At 37.2% G+C, this 20,245-nt stretch overlaps 1 protein-coding gene across 1 annotated transcript in view; it reads left to right on the forward strand.

Moving 5' to 3' along the window:
• The window catches only part of KCNN2 (potassium calcium-activated channel subfamily N member 2), a gene marked incomplete at both ends in the record, with an annotated part of 69,995 nt that overhangs the window by 4,206 nt on the left and 45,544 nt on the right, over positions 1-20,245 (forward strand). The window contains one exon of the mRNA XM_080362597.1: positions 17,808-18,226. Within this exon, the coding sequence (XP_080218723.1) occupies positions 17,808-18,226 (419 nt within the window). The remainder of the gene's footprint in view (positions 1-17,807; positions 18,227-20,245) is intronic.

A 20,245-nucleotide genomic window follows, 5' to 3' on the forward strand; every position in this document is an offset into this window, starting at 1 on the left:
CAAACCAACCTAAATATAAGTGGATTTTTCCACAAAGCATGAGACAAAATATGTTGGGAAATGAAAAGATGACAGTTTAGTAATTATTACTGCTTGCAGGTGTAATATTTAGAAACTCCTGGTGGTCTAAAATGCTTGCAAACGGAAATGGGCTATCTCGTTCTTTTCAGTAGTCTGTGACCTTGATTTATTGGTAGGAAGTCCAAACAGCCATGCTGCAAGCAAGTCTATGGCTCTGCCTAGCAGCACAGCAGGTGACTCCAGTCTTTCCTTTAAAATGACCTTGCCGATATGATTCGCTTTGAAGGTGGTCGGCTAGTCAGTTAAACCAAGCTCTGGAGTTTGCTTGTCCCAGACCGGCTGAACATTTTAAGGGAGTTAGAAGGGAAGTTTATAAAGACTTGCAAGGCTTCTTCCCGGCAGCTGTGAACATGAGACAGATGAGTTTTCTTTTTTGTCCTTTCGGCCGGTTCGAGCGGGCAGTGGAGGACCTGGAGCACCTTCCGCCTCTCGAGGCGGGGGGGGGGGGGAGGTTTTCCGCCGCCCGTTCAGCACCGCAGACAGCTCCGCGCGTCGGCACGGCCCCGCGCAGCCGCAGCGGCGGGGGGCGGCCGCCCGCCCCGCCTCCAGGTGAGCTCCCCCGGGGAGAGAGTTCGGAACCGCGCGTTCAAGACCCGCCGTCAGCCGGGCTTTGGTTTTGAATTCCCGGGAACCTGCTCAGAGCTCTGCACCTGAGGGACCGAAGTCTCTAGAAGGGGACAGCTGCAGTATTTAAACCAGAATTACTGCATGGGTGCTGCGTAGTTTTGTGATACACTGGAAATGTTAAAGTATTTTTGTCAAATAGGTTTTCAGTGATCTCACTGTATTAGTTTTTCTGTGTCACTTTAAGAATAAAGCAGGAGCTGTTATTCAATTTAATAAGTGTTAGTGCAAAGAGTATAATAAAAGTAAAATGAAACCTTGTGGATTTAAATGACAGTTCATAGCTTACATTATCATTTCCAGGAAAGAGGATAGAAATTATAAGTAAGTTTCCTTCACCCCTCCTAGAAAAAATAAATTCCAAATGAACAACAGTAGCGATGTTGGAGCAACCCCAAGTCTGTGTGTTCTCCTTTTAGTCCGTTGTTGTCATGCCTATAATGGTGTTAAGAACATCACATTTGGGAAATTATGAAATACGCATTGCTTTCTCCCCAAGCATGTATGGTTATTGATCCAGTTCTTCAGAGCAAGTGCCCTGTGTTTGCAAGATCAATGGGAAAAATGGAATTCATCATCACCCCAACCTAGGACAGGTATTTCTCTGACTATTACTCCACTTGAGAGTTTGAAGAAGGAGAGGTGGGAAGAGCTAAGAAGATAGCATGATCCAATTATCGTAATAGTTTTTGATGTGTAAATTTTCCACTTCATGCATAAACAGTTTGTTACTTAATACTGTTTTACATAATTAAAGCAGCAGCATGGAACATAGTTAAAATTCTAGTTCCTGCACAACTTACTGTTCCTTTCCATGTTTCTCTAGCGGAATTCGCTGTTAGATCAAAAAAGAAGGTGGAATTTAAGAAAGCTTTGGGTGGCATTTTACATTATAAAGCTGCAGTTTTTCTACCTTTATTGAAAAATAGACCTCTCCTTCTCTCTCTAGTACTGCTGGAGATAGAAAGGGTTTTCTAAGTATGCAATTCTGAAGTTCTACTGGCACTTTCTTGTATCAGTCAGAGCAAGGGATTAAAATAAAAAATGTCTGAGGTTTACAGTAGGAGGCATACCATATCCTGATGCTTCTTGAGAGATGGTGGTCACGGAAGGAATTTATCCACGGGAACACTTTTGCTTTGATGCTGGACTGCTTAGTGTATCCCTTCTGTAAATAAACATTACCCTTCTATTGCCTGTCCTGAATAATAGTAACCTGAGTATTGCTAACCTGAACCTCTTTCCTTCTCCCTGATACAGATGCTCTCACTCATGCAGAAACATGAAAGTTGTTGGTATTTGGTAGTTGTCGCTATTTGGTAGAAGTGAATAGAAATATTTTTATTTTATTTTATTTTTTAATTTTCGCTATGTCAGTTGTTATTTCTAACCACTTCTAAAATGTATTGGTAGTTCATACTTACACAGAACACCTGCAGAAAGCCTTGCAAACTCCCAAGGTTAAGGTTAAACCATTGCTTTCACAGGAGAGCCTCCCAGGGCTCCAGGAAGAAAGCACCTTCAGTCCCTAGATGATTCTGAAGTGGTGAGAAAATAATGTGAGACTAATTGATTTGGAGTAAAACACTCTCAGTCTTAGTTAGCTTTATGGAAATTTATCTTAGCTGAGAGCCCAAATATCTTGCTGAAATCAAGAGTCTTTTCTTCTTTCCCTGTTCCTGAAAACGTGAAGAAATAGAACAGGCAGTATTAGGAAACGGCAAAGAATGGCAATAAATACAAATCTTGACCTGTTTATTGTACAAATATATTCCATAGTTCATCATAGCAATAAACACTGTTCACGGGAGTTTCATTATCTTATTGGCATCAGTGGAAAGTTCTGCAGTAAAAATATTGCACTCCTGAATAAATCTGAAGTTAAGCTCCCTTACAGTTTCCTGCCATAAGAAGTAATGGGTATTCTGCAGGTCAAATTATTTGTTTTTTTCTATATTATTGCTTTGTCTTCAGTGGGGTGGAACATGTGCATCTCATTAGCTGTCTTGTAGGCAATCTCTTGACTCTGTGCTTGGTCTCACTTGCCTTTGCTTAGGTATCAGGGATTGCACACACAGACTGTAAACTTCAGCTGCAGAAACAAGTGAGTTAGATTGAGGCCACAGAGAATAAGACTGCTGAATAATGGGTGAAAATCAAGAGATAAATTTTGAGTGCTAATTTTATTCTGATCTGAAGCCTGTTGAGAATTAGTGAGTTTCTTTTTTTTCCCTATTTATTTTAATAGGCCTTATATCAGGGAGAAAAGAACTCATTGTGTAGCAGTTTTGATTCAGGATACAGTAAATATTACGGGTGTGCTCTGTCTCCGAAACGCAACACTGTAGTGTGTATGGCATTAAAGGCAGGCTAGGGAATCCTTTGACATTGGTAGTAATCCAAAACGATCTGAGGCCTTTTGCATTAATGTGACACATAGAAGATGCCTCTGTTCCCAACAGTCTCCATTAGAATGCAGGAGGAGGTTGTACCTGATGCTCAGGACATTGAATGTTGGACTGGCCATATTTAGGATTATCTATTCATATGCACCTTTGTTCTCAGCATTTGTTTATTGAGGCTCTTAGAAGTTACCAAGACATAGTAGTGCATAATGAAATGTGAGAAGGTAAGTTATTGCCCCTCTTGGAGGAGAACATAGTAACCAGAGAGCAGATTCCGGAGTTGTATAAATGGTGTGGCTTAGATGAAATCAGTAGAGATACTGTTGTCTACAATGTTAGAGGCATTCTGCATGCATATCTTAATTTGAAAGGATTGTACACGTCAGATGCGGGGACTTCAGATCAGGAAGTTCTGTCGGGTACTTGATTGCAGCTCTGGTTTGCCTGAGTTTATGTGGAAGTGTGTCAAGACTGACAAGCATCCATTAATGCTCTTTTGATTCTGGTTCTGGTTTGTATGTGATCTATTAAATGTAGTATTCTGGGCTTTCAATTTGATTTGAGACATATTTGTGGTCTATTCTGAGCAAAGATCAAAACCAGGTGCTGCTTAGGACTTGAGAGAATTAAAAAGCTGTGTAGAAGCTTCATGCAACTTCAATCAGCTGTTTTCACCCTTGATTTTGGTGATTAAAGTTGTTGTCACACCCGCTTACCAGAGGATGAATTACTGCTCTAAGTCTATGAAGCTCCTTTTAAGATGTAAATTAGCCCTAAGAGAAGAGGCTGTAATTGATATTGTAATTAGCTTTCAGGTAAGGTGGGTATATTGGTCATTACACAAAGTTTCCTTTATTAGCTGAAAATAAGTATGCAGTAGCAAAAGCAATTTTGTGAGGAAGTTTCCACAGCTTTCTTTTGTGGAAAAGAGAAAAGTTAGATATCATGACAACACAAAAACCCCACAGAATTTAATTTAACTTTTTTCATCCCCCCACCACTTTTTTTTTTTTTTTCCCCTCTCAATAACATAAACTATATTACATTGAAAAATGTGAATGGAAAAACTTTCATTCAAAAATGTCATATGTGGAATACCTATGTATCACAGTATAATATATTTTAAATGAAATTGTGTAAATTGACTTTGTCCCGTTATTTTAATGAAAGCTGCATTAAGTGATTTCTTCTTACGGTGGTCAGAAGATCAGAAGAGATTGCCATGAGAACATGTGAAGTGGTAAAACATGAACATTTTATACTTTGAACTGGTGTATATGAACCCAGGCCTTTGAAACTGAAAATGTTCAGTTAATATTTTATATAATGCTGTTTTAATGTAGTTGCTGGGAATCACGCATTTGTAACTTACTGACTCATTCAGCTGTTTCCTCTTGAATAGTCCATGCAATTGAGCTCCATCTATGCGAAAACAATCCTTAGTGAACATAGTTTTATATTGACAGTTTGAAAACAAAAGGGTGTGAAGAAGTGAAGAGCGATGAATTCTGGAGCAGGTTGTGTGCATCTTCTGAGGTGCTTACTTGTCTCACTCATTTTGGTGGAGACTGGCAGACCTTTCAGAATTAAGTTCCTTTTGAGCAAATACTAAGCCTTTCCATGACAGATGGAAATGACCTTGTGAATTCCATATAAAGTAAAAATCAAAGGCTAGGCCTTAAATATCTTTATATTTTACAGTCACTACTCTTAGTCTTTTTAAGAGTAAATTGCTCTGTGTTGTTTTTTTGTTTGTTTGTTTTTTCATGTGGTTTGTTCGTTTATTTTTCTGTAAAGAAACTTATTTATTAAAAGAAAAACCCACTCTGTTGAAGTGGCACCTTCAAAACTTTTATGCCTATTAATACTTTACTGCTATCCTGATGGATGGAGGAGAGCTGCGTTTTGTGTTATGTAACTAACCAACAAAAGTGTTTATTGAATTCTAACTGAGTATCACACAGTTACTGAAGACTGCTGGATCCATGAAGGTCAGAGTTAAAAGGCTGTACAGGTGAAATTTGTATTGCAAAAAACACTGTCGCTGGTAATGATAGCTTGATACGGAATCGGGGTATTCAGAAGATTGTATCAAAGGCAAAGGAAGAGTTTTGGCTTGTAAAAGAGCATATTTGAAATAAAAAATAATTGAGGAATAAATATATATGGACTCAAATCTATAGATTTTATTGTCACCTGTGTGTAAAGAGCTTCCTGAGCTTTCTTACCTGTAGTCTGCATAACTATTGTTGATTGTAGTATTTTAGAGCTTAACTGTGTGTCTTCCATAAACAATTATACATCAGTTCTCTGGTTTGATGTGTAGGTCTAAGCCTGTAACAAAGGACCCACATGTATAACAAGAATGTATATTGTAGTTTTCATTGTTGAAGGGAATCACCTAGACAAATCTTCACTTTTTTTTTTTCCCCCCCCCTATCACTTAAATGATGTTTGTACAAAAGGGAATGCTGAGACCAAGAGTTCAAGTGCTGTGGAAGTAATCTGGGAAGGCTTCATAACTACATTTGAAGCTCTGGATTGTCTGTCTTGTAGTCTTATGCTCAGATCAGTCATTTGTCACATACATGGGACACTGTTGTTGCCATCCAGCTATGCCTATAATTTTCAAGAGCATCCTCCTTTAGCAGATGTCCCAAACACTGCAATGTAAAGTGAATGCAATGCTCCACGGTATGTCCTAATGAGATACTGTTGTGATCCTTCATGAAACATTTTATTCCTATTAAAATTGTTTATTGCAGCACTGCAACTTCTGCAACATTACTACAGGTGTAGGCAGACATTCACACCTGCCATACCCCTGACCTCTGACAGTAGTGTCTTTCACAAGAATAACTCATTAGGAAGGAATGCTTCATCTTCAGTCTCTTAAAAAAACAGAGATTCATCCCAGGTGGAGAATGGCATTTATTTCTTTAAGAATAAGATCTGTTGCAGCAAGGGAATGAAGCATATCTTTAATTAAAATAAAAAATTGCATAGTAGTTTTGATTCAGTCTTTACCATTGCATCCATAAAATTCATAGGTATAGGACTTTTGATTTCAGTCTGGAAAACGGGAGAGAGATTAAATGTTCAGTTGTGGCTAGACAGCACAAAATATATCATTTCCTACATGAAACAAGTAATAAATACGACCAGTAATAATGGTCACTGAACATTCACTGATAGCACCTAGGTTTAATGAATTTTTCATCGAAAGTATTCTCACTGTCTCTTTGATAGAGCATTAGTTACCATTTTTACACCAGTCATGCACATTCGAGGTGTGTTTTGACTTCAGAATGAATCTTTATGAGTATCTAAATTAGTGGGATCTTTAGAGCCTTTCAATTTAGAGCATCCTCACATGCCAAGGATTTAATCCCTGACACCTTTGTCATTATTAAAATATCTTTTCAAGAAGACTTGGAAACTCTTGAACAGACATTGCTTTATGAACAAACTTCTCCTTTGCCCACTGAACTGCTCTCTGCCATAGATGTAACATTCAGTTTTGGCCATGCATCTGCTACACCCAGATTGTAGTGGGTTCTTTTGATTGTGGATTTCTTGTAGAATATTGGCCAGAGTTGTTCCTGGGCTCTGCATAAGAAATGGGCTGATACAGGAGAAGTTTTCATCCATCCATACTCCAGTACAGCCGAAAAGTTACCCTGTGACAGCTACTACTGAACACTACTGTGAATGGTGTGATGGATAAAGTAGCTTCACACCAAGCCGACCCCCTCCTTTTGTTCTCACTCAGGTTTGGGCTTCATGGTAAAAGTTAATAACTTGCATTCTGTTGTAATCAGAATCAATGTTTGCAGGATGATAGTTTAGAATAACTACATCCTTATGCGGTAGGATAGAGCAGTGCTCAGCCTGATGGATTCCCAGTTCAGCTTCTGTATAGTTTTAAGGTAGTTTAATGGAAAAATGGGTTAAAAAATGATAGTCCAGTCCAGTCCACTTTCCAGATTTGGTTGTCAGACAGGAAAACAGGCTTTAGTTTATGTTCCAGCAACAGAATGGGATGCAGCAAAGCCAGATGAGAAATTTACCAATGTGGCTGTAACCTGGCTGACTGTTCTTTTCATCTGCCATTTGACACTTGGAAGGAAAATAAAAAGAACAGTTTGTTGTTGTGGTTTTTTTTTTTTTTTATATCCAGCTTGTGATCAGAGATATCAGCTCATCCCAAATCAGTAAGTCGCGCATTTCATCTATGACTTTTTTATGTATGCTGTGGTTGGTATTATTCTGTGTTAACTGCTGAACATCAGACTTTTTCTGCCATGGACTGTCCGATTGAGCATAACTGCTGTGAAAATTAAGCTTTCTAAAATATTATTAATAGCAATTTTATGTTTAAAACATGGAAGGTAAGAGACTCAGTGCAGACTTGTTTTGTGTATTTAGTTTGCAGGCTTCTTAAAAAAAAAGTAGCTTTGAGGCAAAAGCATCTTTTACATGAGAGAGCTACTGTAAACTAGACAGCTTTGACAAAGCTGTAACATTAAAATAGTTAATGGGGCAGCAACAAGAACTGTGTATGCTAAGAGGTGTTTGACAGAATATGCTAGGATTTGGTGTTTTCGGGAGGTGGTGGGTTTTTGGTTGGTTGGTTGTTTTGTTTTGTTTTGTTTGTTTGTTTTCTTGTTGTTTGTTTGTTTTCTGAGGAAGCACCTGCAGTTGTAATTGGTAGTGATCAAGTAAAACAGTATTTACCTATAAAGTAAAACAGGTAAATACCTGTAAAGAAACTCGTGCCTATGTTTAACTTTTAGTTGAAAGTTGCCCTTCTTAGAGATATTTTAACTTAATCTTTGAAGCAGTTTGAAGACTTTATCTGCTGCACGGTTTATCCAGAACCTCACTTCAGGCCTTCAGGAGTAACAAGTACTAACTAAATAGCTGCTATATTGCCACTCCCTCCCAGTTTTACTTGCCAGGGTAGATTACAGAGGCAGGTCTTGCAGGGATACCTCTATACACTTAGGATTAGTGTGTCGCTATGTTTATTAGGATTTTTAAATCCACAAGTACATTGAACTCCACTCCGCCTCTCCTGCTGCCCAGTTCCTAGTTTCCCTTATTTATCTGGCCATACCTTAGAAAAATGCTTGAATACTTAGATTTTGGATTTCTGTATTCAGATTTATTTTAAACACAGCCTTAAATGAAGTTCCTAGTTTAACAGTGTTTCTGAGACAGTAAAAACTGTACAAGGACTTTGTAATTCCTCTGCTGCCGATATGTGTTCACCCATTGTTAGTTAAATAAAAATCTACCCAGTTTAAAAAAAATTGCAAACTTTCCCAAATACCTGAAGTATTTATGTCAAAAATAAACACTAAAGGAAGAACTGAGAAGATAGATTGTTTTGTGTATGATGTGTTGGTATCAAGTCATTCCTTAAAAACAAGTTCCTAAGTTTAGAATCACTAGTGTACCCCTTTGGCAGAATGAATGAGTTAGCTCACTTTATCTTGCTTCAGATTCAGCGTTTCTTCCTTTTAACTTCTGTTTCCCCTATTCACTTGCAAAAACATTGCCAGTTTCTTCAGAGAATACATATTTGTCTTTTCAATTGGTTCCAGTTTTCCTAGGAGTAATGAAGCTGATCATCCCTGAAGAGAAGGAGGGTTTTCTCGCACTGGGAACAGTGGCAGATGGCAGCCATTTTGGGAGATGGCATTTCTTTGTGCAGTGATCTGTAGAACAAATTATTTTTAGTACTGAATGAAGAAAAACAAATCCTAAATGAAGAATTGTAAAATAATAATTTGAAGTGAACAACATAAAAAATATTGAAATGTTGGTAGTTCTCCACAGTGAGTTTTACTTCAGCAAGAAGATTATAGAATCAAAGTTACTTTCTTTCTGAGGTACTTGAAATGGAGAAAAATATAACAGACCACTAGGTTTCTTAAAAAAAATGCTTTCTAAAATGTATAAAATAGCACAGTTATTTTGTGGGAAGATGTGCTATGTTCTTCTTATAAGAAATTTTGGAACTGCTGCTTCAGTGCAAAACCGAATTCATCCCTAACTTTGAAGTCAGTGTTTCCATCCCTTTACTGCTAAGATCAGTGTAGTAGTTGTAGCAGACCTAAAACAGCAGAAAAAGTTTTTAAAGAGATTTTTTTTGTTGTTGTTTTGGGATTATTTTATTAGCGTGGTAATTTGTTCACTGCGATCATTTGTTTATATTTGTGAAAGTGCAACAGGAACATAAGCAAATTCACTATTTGTATGCAGCTTTCCCTTTAGATGCAATAAAGCCCATGTCCTGCTGCACTTCTTGACAGGGGGAGAGAGCCAGAGCAGGCTGGCAAAAGCAGCGGGTCGTGTGGAGTGGTAGCTGATGGAAGTTGGGTTCTGAACAAGTTGTGTGGTTAGGTTAGGTTAGGTTAGGTTAGGTTAGGTTAGGTTAGGTTAGGTCAGGTTAGGTGCTGAAATGTTTCCTAAGGACTTGCTGCATCCGAATAACCTTGCTCAGCCCTTAGGTTCTTGTGGAAAAAAGCTGTTGTGTAAAACTATCTGTCTTTTTCATTCCATCTCTGTCAATTGTAAGAAGCTGCTATTCTGGATTGCTCTGGGCCACACAGTGCATTCTATAGCAAATAGATCTGTTATGCAGTAATGTACATATTCTTTTTATTTTCTTTGTTATTTCTTCCTTGGTTTTTAAATAGCAGAATAATAAACAGTATAAGACAAGATTAATGCTATTTTAGTCAATAGGTCCCATTTTCCCATTTTGCGTGTTTATGTAGGAGACCTATCTCAACTGTTCCTTCTCTGTTATTGCACGTAAGTGCTATTCAGAGCTTTATTAAGTCATGCTCCTTCTGTATCTGCTTGGAGAACATTTTTGACTGTCAACCCCAGTCACAAAAGCTTTTGGGAACTACTGGTGCTGGATGGAAGCCTTCTACCTGTGTTAACTTAAGGCACTTACTGTGTTTTAAGCAGCTGGAGAGGGTGGGATCTGAAGCTTTGCTATGATGAATAGCTGTTAAATGAAGAATACTGTTAAAACACAGAAGTATCTGTCATGGACATTTGCTTTGTATAAACTCCCTATTCGATCAATTCAGTCACTTATTGCTGGGTCTACTGAGTATCTCAAATGAATATAGTAACCCTGAGTGATGACCTTTTATTTCTGGACCTCTAACTTGGTTCAAAGGTTCATAAAAGTTCATATACCTAAATATCTCCCTCTTGATTACAGATCTGAGGAAGCTCAGCTGTGAGCGTTCCAGCAAGAGTCCAAACTACATTGAATTATGAGATTGTCTTGTGAAATATATTTGAAATAATAAAAGATAATACAAGTAAAAAAAAATTTGTTTTGATATTAACCTTTTTTTTAATCAGACATTTCTATTAATAATAATACATTTATTATCTAATTATTTTGATTTTTTATATATTTATAAGTTTGTGATGATTTTTAGTTAGGTACATAATTATGCTTTTCTCAGGGACTTCTTCTCCGTACCATTGGGAAAGAAATCTTGATATCTTGGAATATTCTTTTTGTTCTTTTGTTGTCCTTGGATTTAAATTCTTAACACTATTACCTGTGTAGAAAGTTACTGGGTAGAAAGAATGGCATTTTTAGGAACATCCTACCTTTGTTGGTTCCCTGGAGCACATACATATATATGGAGAAACCTATATGAAAAGAAATTACATATTTCCCAGCAATCGCTGAATGCCATAATGGTCTTTTGTCATTGTAGGCTGTTGGGGGGTTAAGCTCTTTCACAGCTGTAGATACAAACAAACCTGATAAGACCGTTGTTTAACACATATCTGTTTTTTTAAATGGTTGTGGTCCATCAGAGTAACTAAGATGTATCATTCAGATCTATTTTCATATGGAATTCTTGATGCTGCACTTCTGAAAATATTGTTCACAAAGACTATAAATGGCTTGAGCCTCTTTTATGCTTGTCTTCCTGAGATAGTAAGATTAAAATGCAGTCTTTGAACGAGGTATTTTGAGCCACCAGCACACATTAACATGATGTTTTCTTTACATGCATTGACATACACCGTGTTTATGGCAAAATATCAATAATGATGAAAAATTCATTTTGCACAGAGATGCCAAATTTAAATAAATATACTATGCAAGTAATCACTTTCGTGCTGAAGCTAAGTAGTGGACTTTTACAATCCTCTGTTTAAATTGGCATTTTTATAATGGAGGGCGGGGAGCAGTATATGCATGTATACACGTATAAGTGATAGCGCAGTCTAGCTTCCCCATTTTAATGAGCCAAGCGTGTTGCATTTGGTGAAGTGCTATATCCAGAAGACCTTGTAGATCCACGTCTAATGACCTACTAGAAACTTTGTTTTTAACTCTGTAGGTCTGAAACATTCTGGAAAATATAAGATAGCCAAGCCCTTTGACTTCTGTACTTTGCATGCAGAAGGTGTTTGATGCCTCATGACTTTACACATTACTTAAACACGCCAAGGTATCTGCTCTGTGGTGTTGTATTTAGGATGAGGGGCACAGCAGCCCTCAGGAACTGCTGCAGGCTCTCTGTGGTCAAGGACAGGCCTATTTGATTATGTGCCTTCTGATGATAAAAGAAGGTCCTTTTCATCCCCTAGTTAGGGGGAACTTTGTTAAAGGCTTGAAATATGCCATATGGCTTTACATCATTTTTATTTAACAGGATACTGTGAGAGAATCACTTGGCTGTTTGGAGTAGTGAGACTAAAGCAGTATCTTCTTCCTCTCTGGGTGTCATAATAGTCTTTCTGATTGTATAAATAATACTGTGGGGACTACAAACTATAAATAATGTCTGGCCAAAAATTTTGGTAAATCAGCAGCTCTACTTTGGTACTCTGAATCATAATCCCATCAATTCTTTTATAGCATTTATGTGGCACCGGTATTTAACCATTTTAAATTTGGATTTTAAAATTAAACAATGGCAACAATATGTTTGTGAGTACAGTTGATTCCCCTTCTGCAAGGAATGCTTCCAGGAGTACAGCTGATCCTCCTTTATTTCTATTTATTGTTTCCTTTTTACTCCTATGTTAATGTATCTCCACAGTATTATAGCAAGGTAGTGATAGTTTTCAGATTTTTTTCTTTTACCTGGATTGTAAAGGCATTTTTACAAAGTGGCTAGTTTCCTTATTCTGTGCATTCAATAACATCCTCTGATAGCCTGCTAGAAATCTGTTTTGATATACTAATGATTTACAAAATTAACTTTCTCCTTTTGTTTTAAGTAGCTTCAGGAAGTCTCTGATCTAAGTTGTCATTGTGTGCAATCTGTCTGCTTTGAATGTGTTTCAGTTTTTCTGATCTGGTGTTACATGAATTTAACAAAGTGTTATGTAAATATACACATACCTGTATAAATATATGTGATAATGTATTTCTTTTTATGCTTTTACTGTGTGGCATTGAAAGTATTAAGTTTATTTGAAGTTAAAGATTGACTTATGTCATATTTACATACAACATGCTGGAAATACAGTACATAATTTTAGGTGAAAATAACCTTAAAATTTCTCATATAGAATGCAGACTTCGTAAAGGTATATGAGAGGTTTGTGTTTGAAGAACCTTGCAGAACACCGATGAAGTACTTGCATTGGATTTCAACACTGAATAATTATAAGAAATTTGAAATCTATGAACATGCATAACATCTTTGACCTTGACTGGAGTTTGACCTTCTCTGTAGAGCACAGGACCCAGTTCTGTGGGAAGATTTGGTCACTCTTTTATTATCTTTTTATTGCTAGCATCATTCTCTGTTCAAATGGAGACTACTATCTTGAAATTAATGCATGGTTATTATAACATGAGCAACTGAAAGCAGCTGAGAGAGTGTATACATAGCCTTGAAATTGTGCTGTTCCGTTGTTCTTTCTCTTCTTCATTCATTTACCTTCCTCACTTTCTGAATAGGAAATGTACCTAGCCAAGCACAGAGGTGCACACAACTACCTCTGTATCTTCCAAATGAAAAGTGAAACTAGCATTTAGTAGGTTGCATAATTGCAAGTATATAAAATGTACATGAAATCCTGTACTAATTTCTGTGTCATCTCAGTACATCCAAATTTAATTGATATTCACAGCTTGTTCTGAAGGCCCATATTTGTTCCAGAGAGTTTGATATTCATCATAGATTGAATTTCAAGGCACAGAATTGTAATGAAATCTTCCTCATAGATATTATTCTGAACTGTTAACATATTTATTTAATAGAAATGTTTGTACTGAGTCTATGGTCCTTTGTGAATTCTGGTATTTTCTACCTTCCCTGTTTTCACCTCTTAAATCTCATTATAAGAGAGCTGAAGATATTATCACTTTAAAATATTATTTTTCTTGCAAGAAATTGTCACAGCTAAGGTCAAAGGAAGTTTATATGGGTTTTCTGTGTCTGCAAACATAACCCATTCCACTGAGCACTACTGAGAAAGTTCTTTCTTTGTAGCATGTTAGGATTTCTTCTGCCAACAGGTGAATATGTTATGAAGTATATATTCCATAATGACATCTTAAAGTTTTTTGAAGCTCAGTGATTAAAGTAACATATTCTTCTATGAAAATTATAAGATCAAATTTTAATGTCTAGGTTTAACTACACATTCTTCTATTCTCATTTTTTTAATTGAATCACTACTTAAGGTATCATTTTTCTTGAATTGCCTTTCTACATATAGAATTTTTTTTTGAAATCTATAAAAATGGTACGTAAAAAGGGAGGACAAAAGACCATTGCTTTTTTCAGCAGATATTGAAACTTTAAAGGAAATTTTAAACCACTGCCAGTTTGACATGTATTTGATAATGTATCTGAGAACTGAAATATTGAACTCTGTTTTTATTTTATTCTTTTATTCTGAAACTCACACAGCATTTGAGAGATTTTATATTATCTTCCTCTTTTTCAGTGAAGCTGAGGGAATAGAGTGTATTATCAGCAAGTTTGCTGATGACACTAAGCTGGGAGGAGTGGCTGACACGCCAGAAGGCTGTGCTGCCATCCAGCGAGACCTAGACAGGCTGGAGAGTTGGGTGGGGAATAACCTGATGAAATTTAACAAGGGAAAGTGTAGAGTCCTGCATCTGGGCAGAAACAACCCCAGGTTCCAGTATAGGTTGGGAAATTACGTATTAGAGAGCAGTGTAGGGGAAAGGGACCTGGGGGTCCTAGTGGACAGCAGGATGACCATGAGCCAGCACTGTGCCCTTGTGGCCAGGAAGGCCAATGGCATCCTGGGGTGTATTACAAGAGGGGTGGTTAGTAGATCGAGAGAGGTTCTCCTTCCCCTCTACTCCGCCCTGGTGAGACCCCATCTAGAATATTGTGTCCAGTTCTGGGCCCCTCAGTTCAAGAAGGACAGGGAACTACTGGAGAGGGTCCAGCGTAGGGCAACAAAGATGATTAAGGGAGTGGAGCATCTCCCTTATGAAGAAAGGCTGAGGGAGCTGGGTCTCTTTAGTTTGGAGAAGAGGAGACTGAGGGGTGATCTTATTAATGTTTATAAATATATAAAGGGTGAGTGCCACGAGGATGGAGCCAGGTTCTTCTCGGTGGCAAACAATGATAGGACAAGGGGTAATGGGATCAAGCTGGAACACAAGAGGTTCCACTTAAATTTGAGAAGAAACTTCTTCACAGTGAGGAAGGATGACAGAACACTGGAACAGGCTGCCCAGGGAGGTTGTGGAGTCTCCTTCTCTGGAGACATTCAAAACCCGCCTGGACATGTTCCTGTGTAAACTCACCTAGGCGTTCCTGCTCCAGCAGGGGGATTGGACTAGATGATCTTTTGAGGTCCCTTCCAATCCCAAACATACTGTGATACTGTGATACTGATTACTATTCATCTGTATTCTAGGTGTTCTAGATACCTGGACCTTTTCATAACTAATGTAGCACTTCTCTGATCTGACCGATAGCATTAACAGGCTTAATTAACACAAGAATTCATTAACACAATTAATTAACACAAGAATCAAATGCACTTGAGCCTTACTGTACTTGTTTGTTTTATTTTCAGGGAATACTGATTAATTTAATTGTACTTTGAAAGTTTGGTCCTTCATACCAAGTAGTACGTTTGCTAATTGCAAACCAGCACTCTTTTGGTAATACATACATGCATACACACATATATAAACTGGCCTTCCAGTATCAATTCACATATCCAGTATTCAAAGTGTGCAGAATGACCACAGGTAAAAGAAAGTGTATCTGCTCGTGTTGTATGCATTGAATTCACTGAGTGTTTCTTTAGCTTAATTCAACATTGTGTTTCTTTGTCTTTAACAGTATTGCAGTGGAATTCTTTCCTTGAACTATACCTAAGTGCCGTGGCTTGACCTGTGCCAGCTGCCAGACCCCACCCAGCCACTCTCTCACACTCCCTCCCCAACAGAATAAGGAGAGAAGTTTAAAAAGTTCATGAGTAGAGATAAAGTTGGGAAGATCCCTTACAATTACCAGCACTAGCAAAACAGGCTCACCTTGGTGAAAATTAATTTAATTTATTGCCATTTAAAAGTAGAGTAGGATGGTGAGAAAGAAAAACAAAAACTAAAACACCTTTCCCTGCCCCACTCTTCCCAGGCTCAACATCTCTCCTTCATTCTTAGCTCCTCTGTCTTTTCCTCCATGAGTGGCACAGGGCATATGGGGAACGGGAGTCTGTCCATGACAGCTCATCTCTGCCACTTCTTCCTCCTCACGCTTTTCCCTTGCCCCACTATGGCCTGCAGCCCTTCAGGCTAAAGCTGCTCCAGCAGCTGCTCCAGCATGGGTCTTCCATGGGCATTAGTTCTTGCAAGGAGAATCTGCTCCAGTGTGGGCTCTCTGCAGGTAGAAGTTCCTTCAGGAAATACCCAGTGTGCTTTGGCACAGGCTGCAGTCTAGATATCTGCTCCAGCATGGTCCTTTCCATGGGCTCCAGGGAAATATCTTCTTCATCATAGTCTTCTCCATGGGCTGCAGGGAAATCTCTGTTCCAGTGCCTGGAGCAGCTCCTTCCACTTCTTCTTCCTCTTTGACCTTAGCATTTCTTGGGTTGTTTCTCACGCTTTTTTTCCCTCACTTCTCACTGCCTGGGAAGCATTTTACACTTTTTAAATTGTGCTTTCACAGAAGTACCACTAGCCACACTGATGAGCTCAGCTGTGTCCCGCAGCTGGTCCATTGCAGAGCAGTCCCTGATCTTTTCTTGCAGACACCACCCCTGCAGCCTTCCCAGTACCAAACCCTTATCACTGACACCCAATATAGTAAGATGAAGGAAAATAAGATAAAGGGATGAGAAACAGGTGCACAAATACAGAAATTGGTTTTGTTTTGTTTCTTACTATGGTTAACTTTTTTTTTTTTTGGTATCAGTTCAACTATAATAAAGATACATTTGTTGTTATCACGTTCCTAAACAAATGACTGTAGCAATTTTCTGAAAGACAAACTGAATGTATTGGGAGGAGATGTTGACTATGTTTTTGATCTCTAAAATATACAGATAGATCAGGCTTGTATTTTTAAACTCTTAAAAGATGGAAAGGGGCAAAGAGCAGTGCAGATGAGTGGGGTTTTGGTTGTGTATATGTGTGTAAGTTAAAACACTTTCTTACATTAAGGAGCGCATTCTTTGTGTACTTTTCTTTCTCACCCATTAGTTTTGAAGAATCTAATTTTTAAAGTCCTGCAAAAGAATTTTTATTTCCTCTACCCTGTTTACTGAACAGCCTGATTTGGACTATAGCTGAAGTGATGAGGTCTTCTCCTGTCACTGAGATTGTATCTTCTTCATCATTACGGGTTACGTTCCTTTTTGAAAAGTTGCCAGTTTGCATCTTCTTGCATACCACAACTCTCCACTAGTGACAAATACTGTTTGAGTAATTATTTATTTAGTAAATAATCAGGAATAAGATTTACTAAACAGTATAAAAGTTTTATACTGAGTGGCAAATGGAAGGCCTTGATTGTGCAAGAACCAACATGCACATTTAATTTTCATGTATGGCTAGATACTGCCTGGTGCCTGGGCTGCTCTGATATTTGCTGGTCTTTGCTTTTCAGATTTTCACTACAAGATATATTTTTGAGTCTTTCTGCCTTTTCTCATGTAGTTTTGCATTCTACATGAATCTGTATCGATGCCTGAAGCTTGAATAAAACTATAATATCACCCTGGCTGAAGCATGAATATGCTCTAGAGCAGGGTTAACATTGCAGTTTAGAAAGCATTTTCAATTGTATTTTAGATACCTATTCTGAAAACACTTTCATAAATTTTTCTCAATTTTATGAACTTAGAGTAAGCAATTGATTTTGAAGTGACAAGGCTTAATTGGTCCAGAGTTTTGTTTTGTCAGAAATGACAGTTACAGAAAATATGAGGAATTCTTAGTAAATAATATGTAAAAATTCAGTTTCATGTACAGTTTTAAAAACAATGCATGAAAAATTTATTTTTGTCTTAACCAAAGTTATGTTTTAGTTCATAGTGGTGTAGTAATGTCATTTTCTGAAATGGCATATTTATTTTCTTTTTAGTGGTTGTTGGAAGCTCTGAAAACTATGGTATTTTAAAGTGGAATTATAACAAGGTTTGTTAATGATATACTAAAGTTAACCTTATATTTTATTATTTCAGTTGTTCATGGTGGACAATGGAGCAGATGACTGGAGAATAGCCATGACTTATGAACGTATTTTCTTTATCTGCTTGGAAATACTGGTGTGTGCTATACATCCCATACCTGGGAACTATACATTCACATGGACAGCCCGGCTCGCCTTTTCTTACGCTCCATCCACAACAACAGCTGATGTGGATATTATTTTATCTATACCAATGTTCTTAAGACTATATCTTATTGCCAGAGTTATGCTTTTGCATAGCAAACTTTTCACTGATGCCTCATCTAGAAGCATTGGAGCATTAAATAAGATAAACTTCAATACCCGTTTTGTTATGAAGACTCTAATGACAATATGTCCAGGAACTGTACTGTTGGTTTTTAGTATCTCATTATGGATAATTGCTGCATGGACTGTCCGAGCTTGTGAAAGGTAAGGTTGTTCTGTTTGTTTAGTTCCTTCTGTCTGTCTGGTTTTTGTCCTGTTTTGCCTTTTTAGTTTTTGATTCGGGGGACCTAAATATTTAATGAAATGGAGCTTACAGATCCTTGATATTTTGAGTGTTGGATGGGTTGGATTCTGTGTCACAGATTGTCAGGAATGCTTTGCCTTTTAATCTGAAGGACTTCTGCAGAGAGGTTTGTGACACGTGCTTTACTGTAGCATTGCAATTTGATTTCAGTGTTCTGATTTAACTTTATGTATGTTTGTGAAAACACAGTGGACAGGTACCATAAAAGTCTTTAAGAGTAGTTGATGATACTCTGCATTAATATCAATTTTCATTTATTTTGTTTGTAAATTAAATTTATTAAGGATAAGGTAGATGAAATAACCATGTAAATTCCCAATGGAATTTTTTTAATTGGTTTTTTTTTTTATTATTTTTTTTTTTTATTTTTTATTGTGCTGTTAAAAAAAATTCAGAAGAAGTGCATTTTGGAGGCAGATTTTCATTCATTACTGCTATTTTTCCAACTTCTCTCTCCCACAGACTTCAGTGTAAGTGCAGAATAAATGGCTATCAGTGATGACAGCTTGAACTTTAATTTTTCAGACTTAGCTTTAATGAAAAAAGAAATGAGCTTCTGATTGGGTGGGATTGCGTAGGAATATGAGACTCTGAGGAGACAATTAGGATGATTCTCTATGGAGGATTTAATGCCTGGGACAACTCTTAGATCCTGGAATTAATTTCTCCTTACTTCAGCTGGAAGATCTTCAACGTATTTAAGACATTTCTGCTGCTAGTTGTTGACCATTTTGTTTTTCTCTTCCTTTACATGTCTACCCATTTTAGAATCAGTTTAGGGGAGTTATTTGTGACAGGTAGCTGATTTAAATGAGCAGTTAAATTGCACTTGAACTGCTATGGTTATGATGCTTTTGGAAGATACTCCTTGCATTACTTCTCAATTTGTTACAAAGAAAAATAGCTGATCTTATAAACTGACTGTAGGGATCATGTTGATATTGTAGTTTTTCTTATTAAAATTGCCAGAATTGTAGAATGTGGTTTGCTATGGTAGATGCTTTGTGTCAATGTTTTTTCCTCGTGTTATGGCAAGACGTATCATTTAGGAATGTTCTGAAAATGCCATGTTAACAGTGACATATTGTAGTTTCAAAATCCTTTCCATAGTAGGAGCAGAAGTAGCACCCTAGATATCAACTTAATCTATAATAGTTCTGTTTTAATAAGTATGTTCTCATTTCAGATGTAACTGACTTCTGCAAAGCCTTTCCTCTGTCTCACATTCTTCACCTCTGTTCCCACCAGTTTTCTTTCAACAGAATTACTGCTTAGGAATTCCTGAGTGTCTACTCAGGCATTTCCCAAATTATCACTTGTGAAGTGGCTCTGAATAACCTCAGCATCCATTGCTGTCATTGTTTTACATATTGCTGGTTAATAATCTATATTATTATTATTATTATTATTATTATTATTATTATTATTATTATTATTATTATTATTAAGCATTAAAAAGTCATTGTGTTATTAACTTTTTAATAGATGCACATTCAATATAAGATTATAAAACTTGTGCCTCTCACAGTGCAAATTGCTGAAAAATATTAACTACTGTCTGATACACATTTGTAAAACATCTTTATTTACCAGTATAAAGATGTCAGGACAAGAATGTATACTACATAAGTAATACTAAAAGAAACAAAGACTACCTCAGCTATTTTCCAGTCAAGGAGAGTGAATAAAACACTATCACAAAGTTTTGATTTTGTGAGTGTGTTTATTTCTATTTAGAAACTGAGGGACATCACTGTGATACATTGAACTCAGGGTTGCAAACAAGGCTGAGTTTTCTTCAACTCTCTGCTAAACTAGTGATGTATTTTCCACATTTCAATTTGCAGTTGCTGTCCTTGAAGTGACTGTAATGGTTTGGACAATAAGCTGGATAGCCACTGACTTGTCTAAAACTGAAA

Source organism: Nesoenas mayeri, assembly GCF_963082525.1.
Source record: "Nesoenas mayeri genome assembly, chromosome: Z".
Lineage (NCBI taxonomy): Eukaryota > Metazoa > Chordata > Aves > Columbiformes > Columbidae > Nesoenas > Nesoenas mayeri.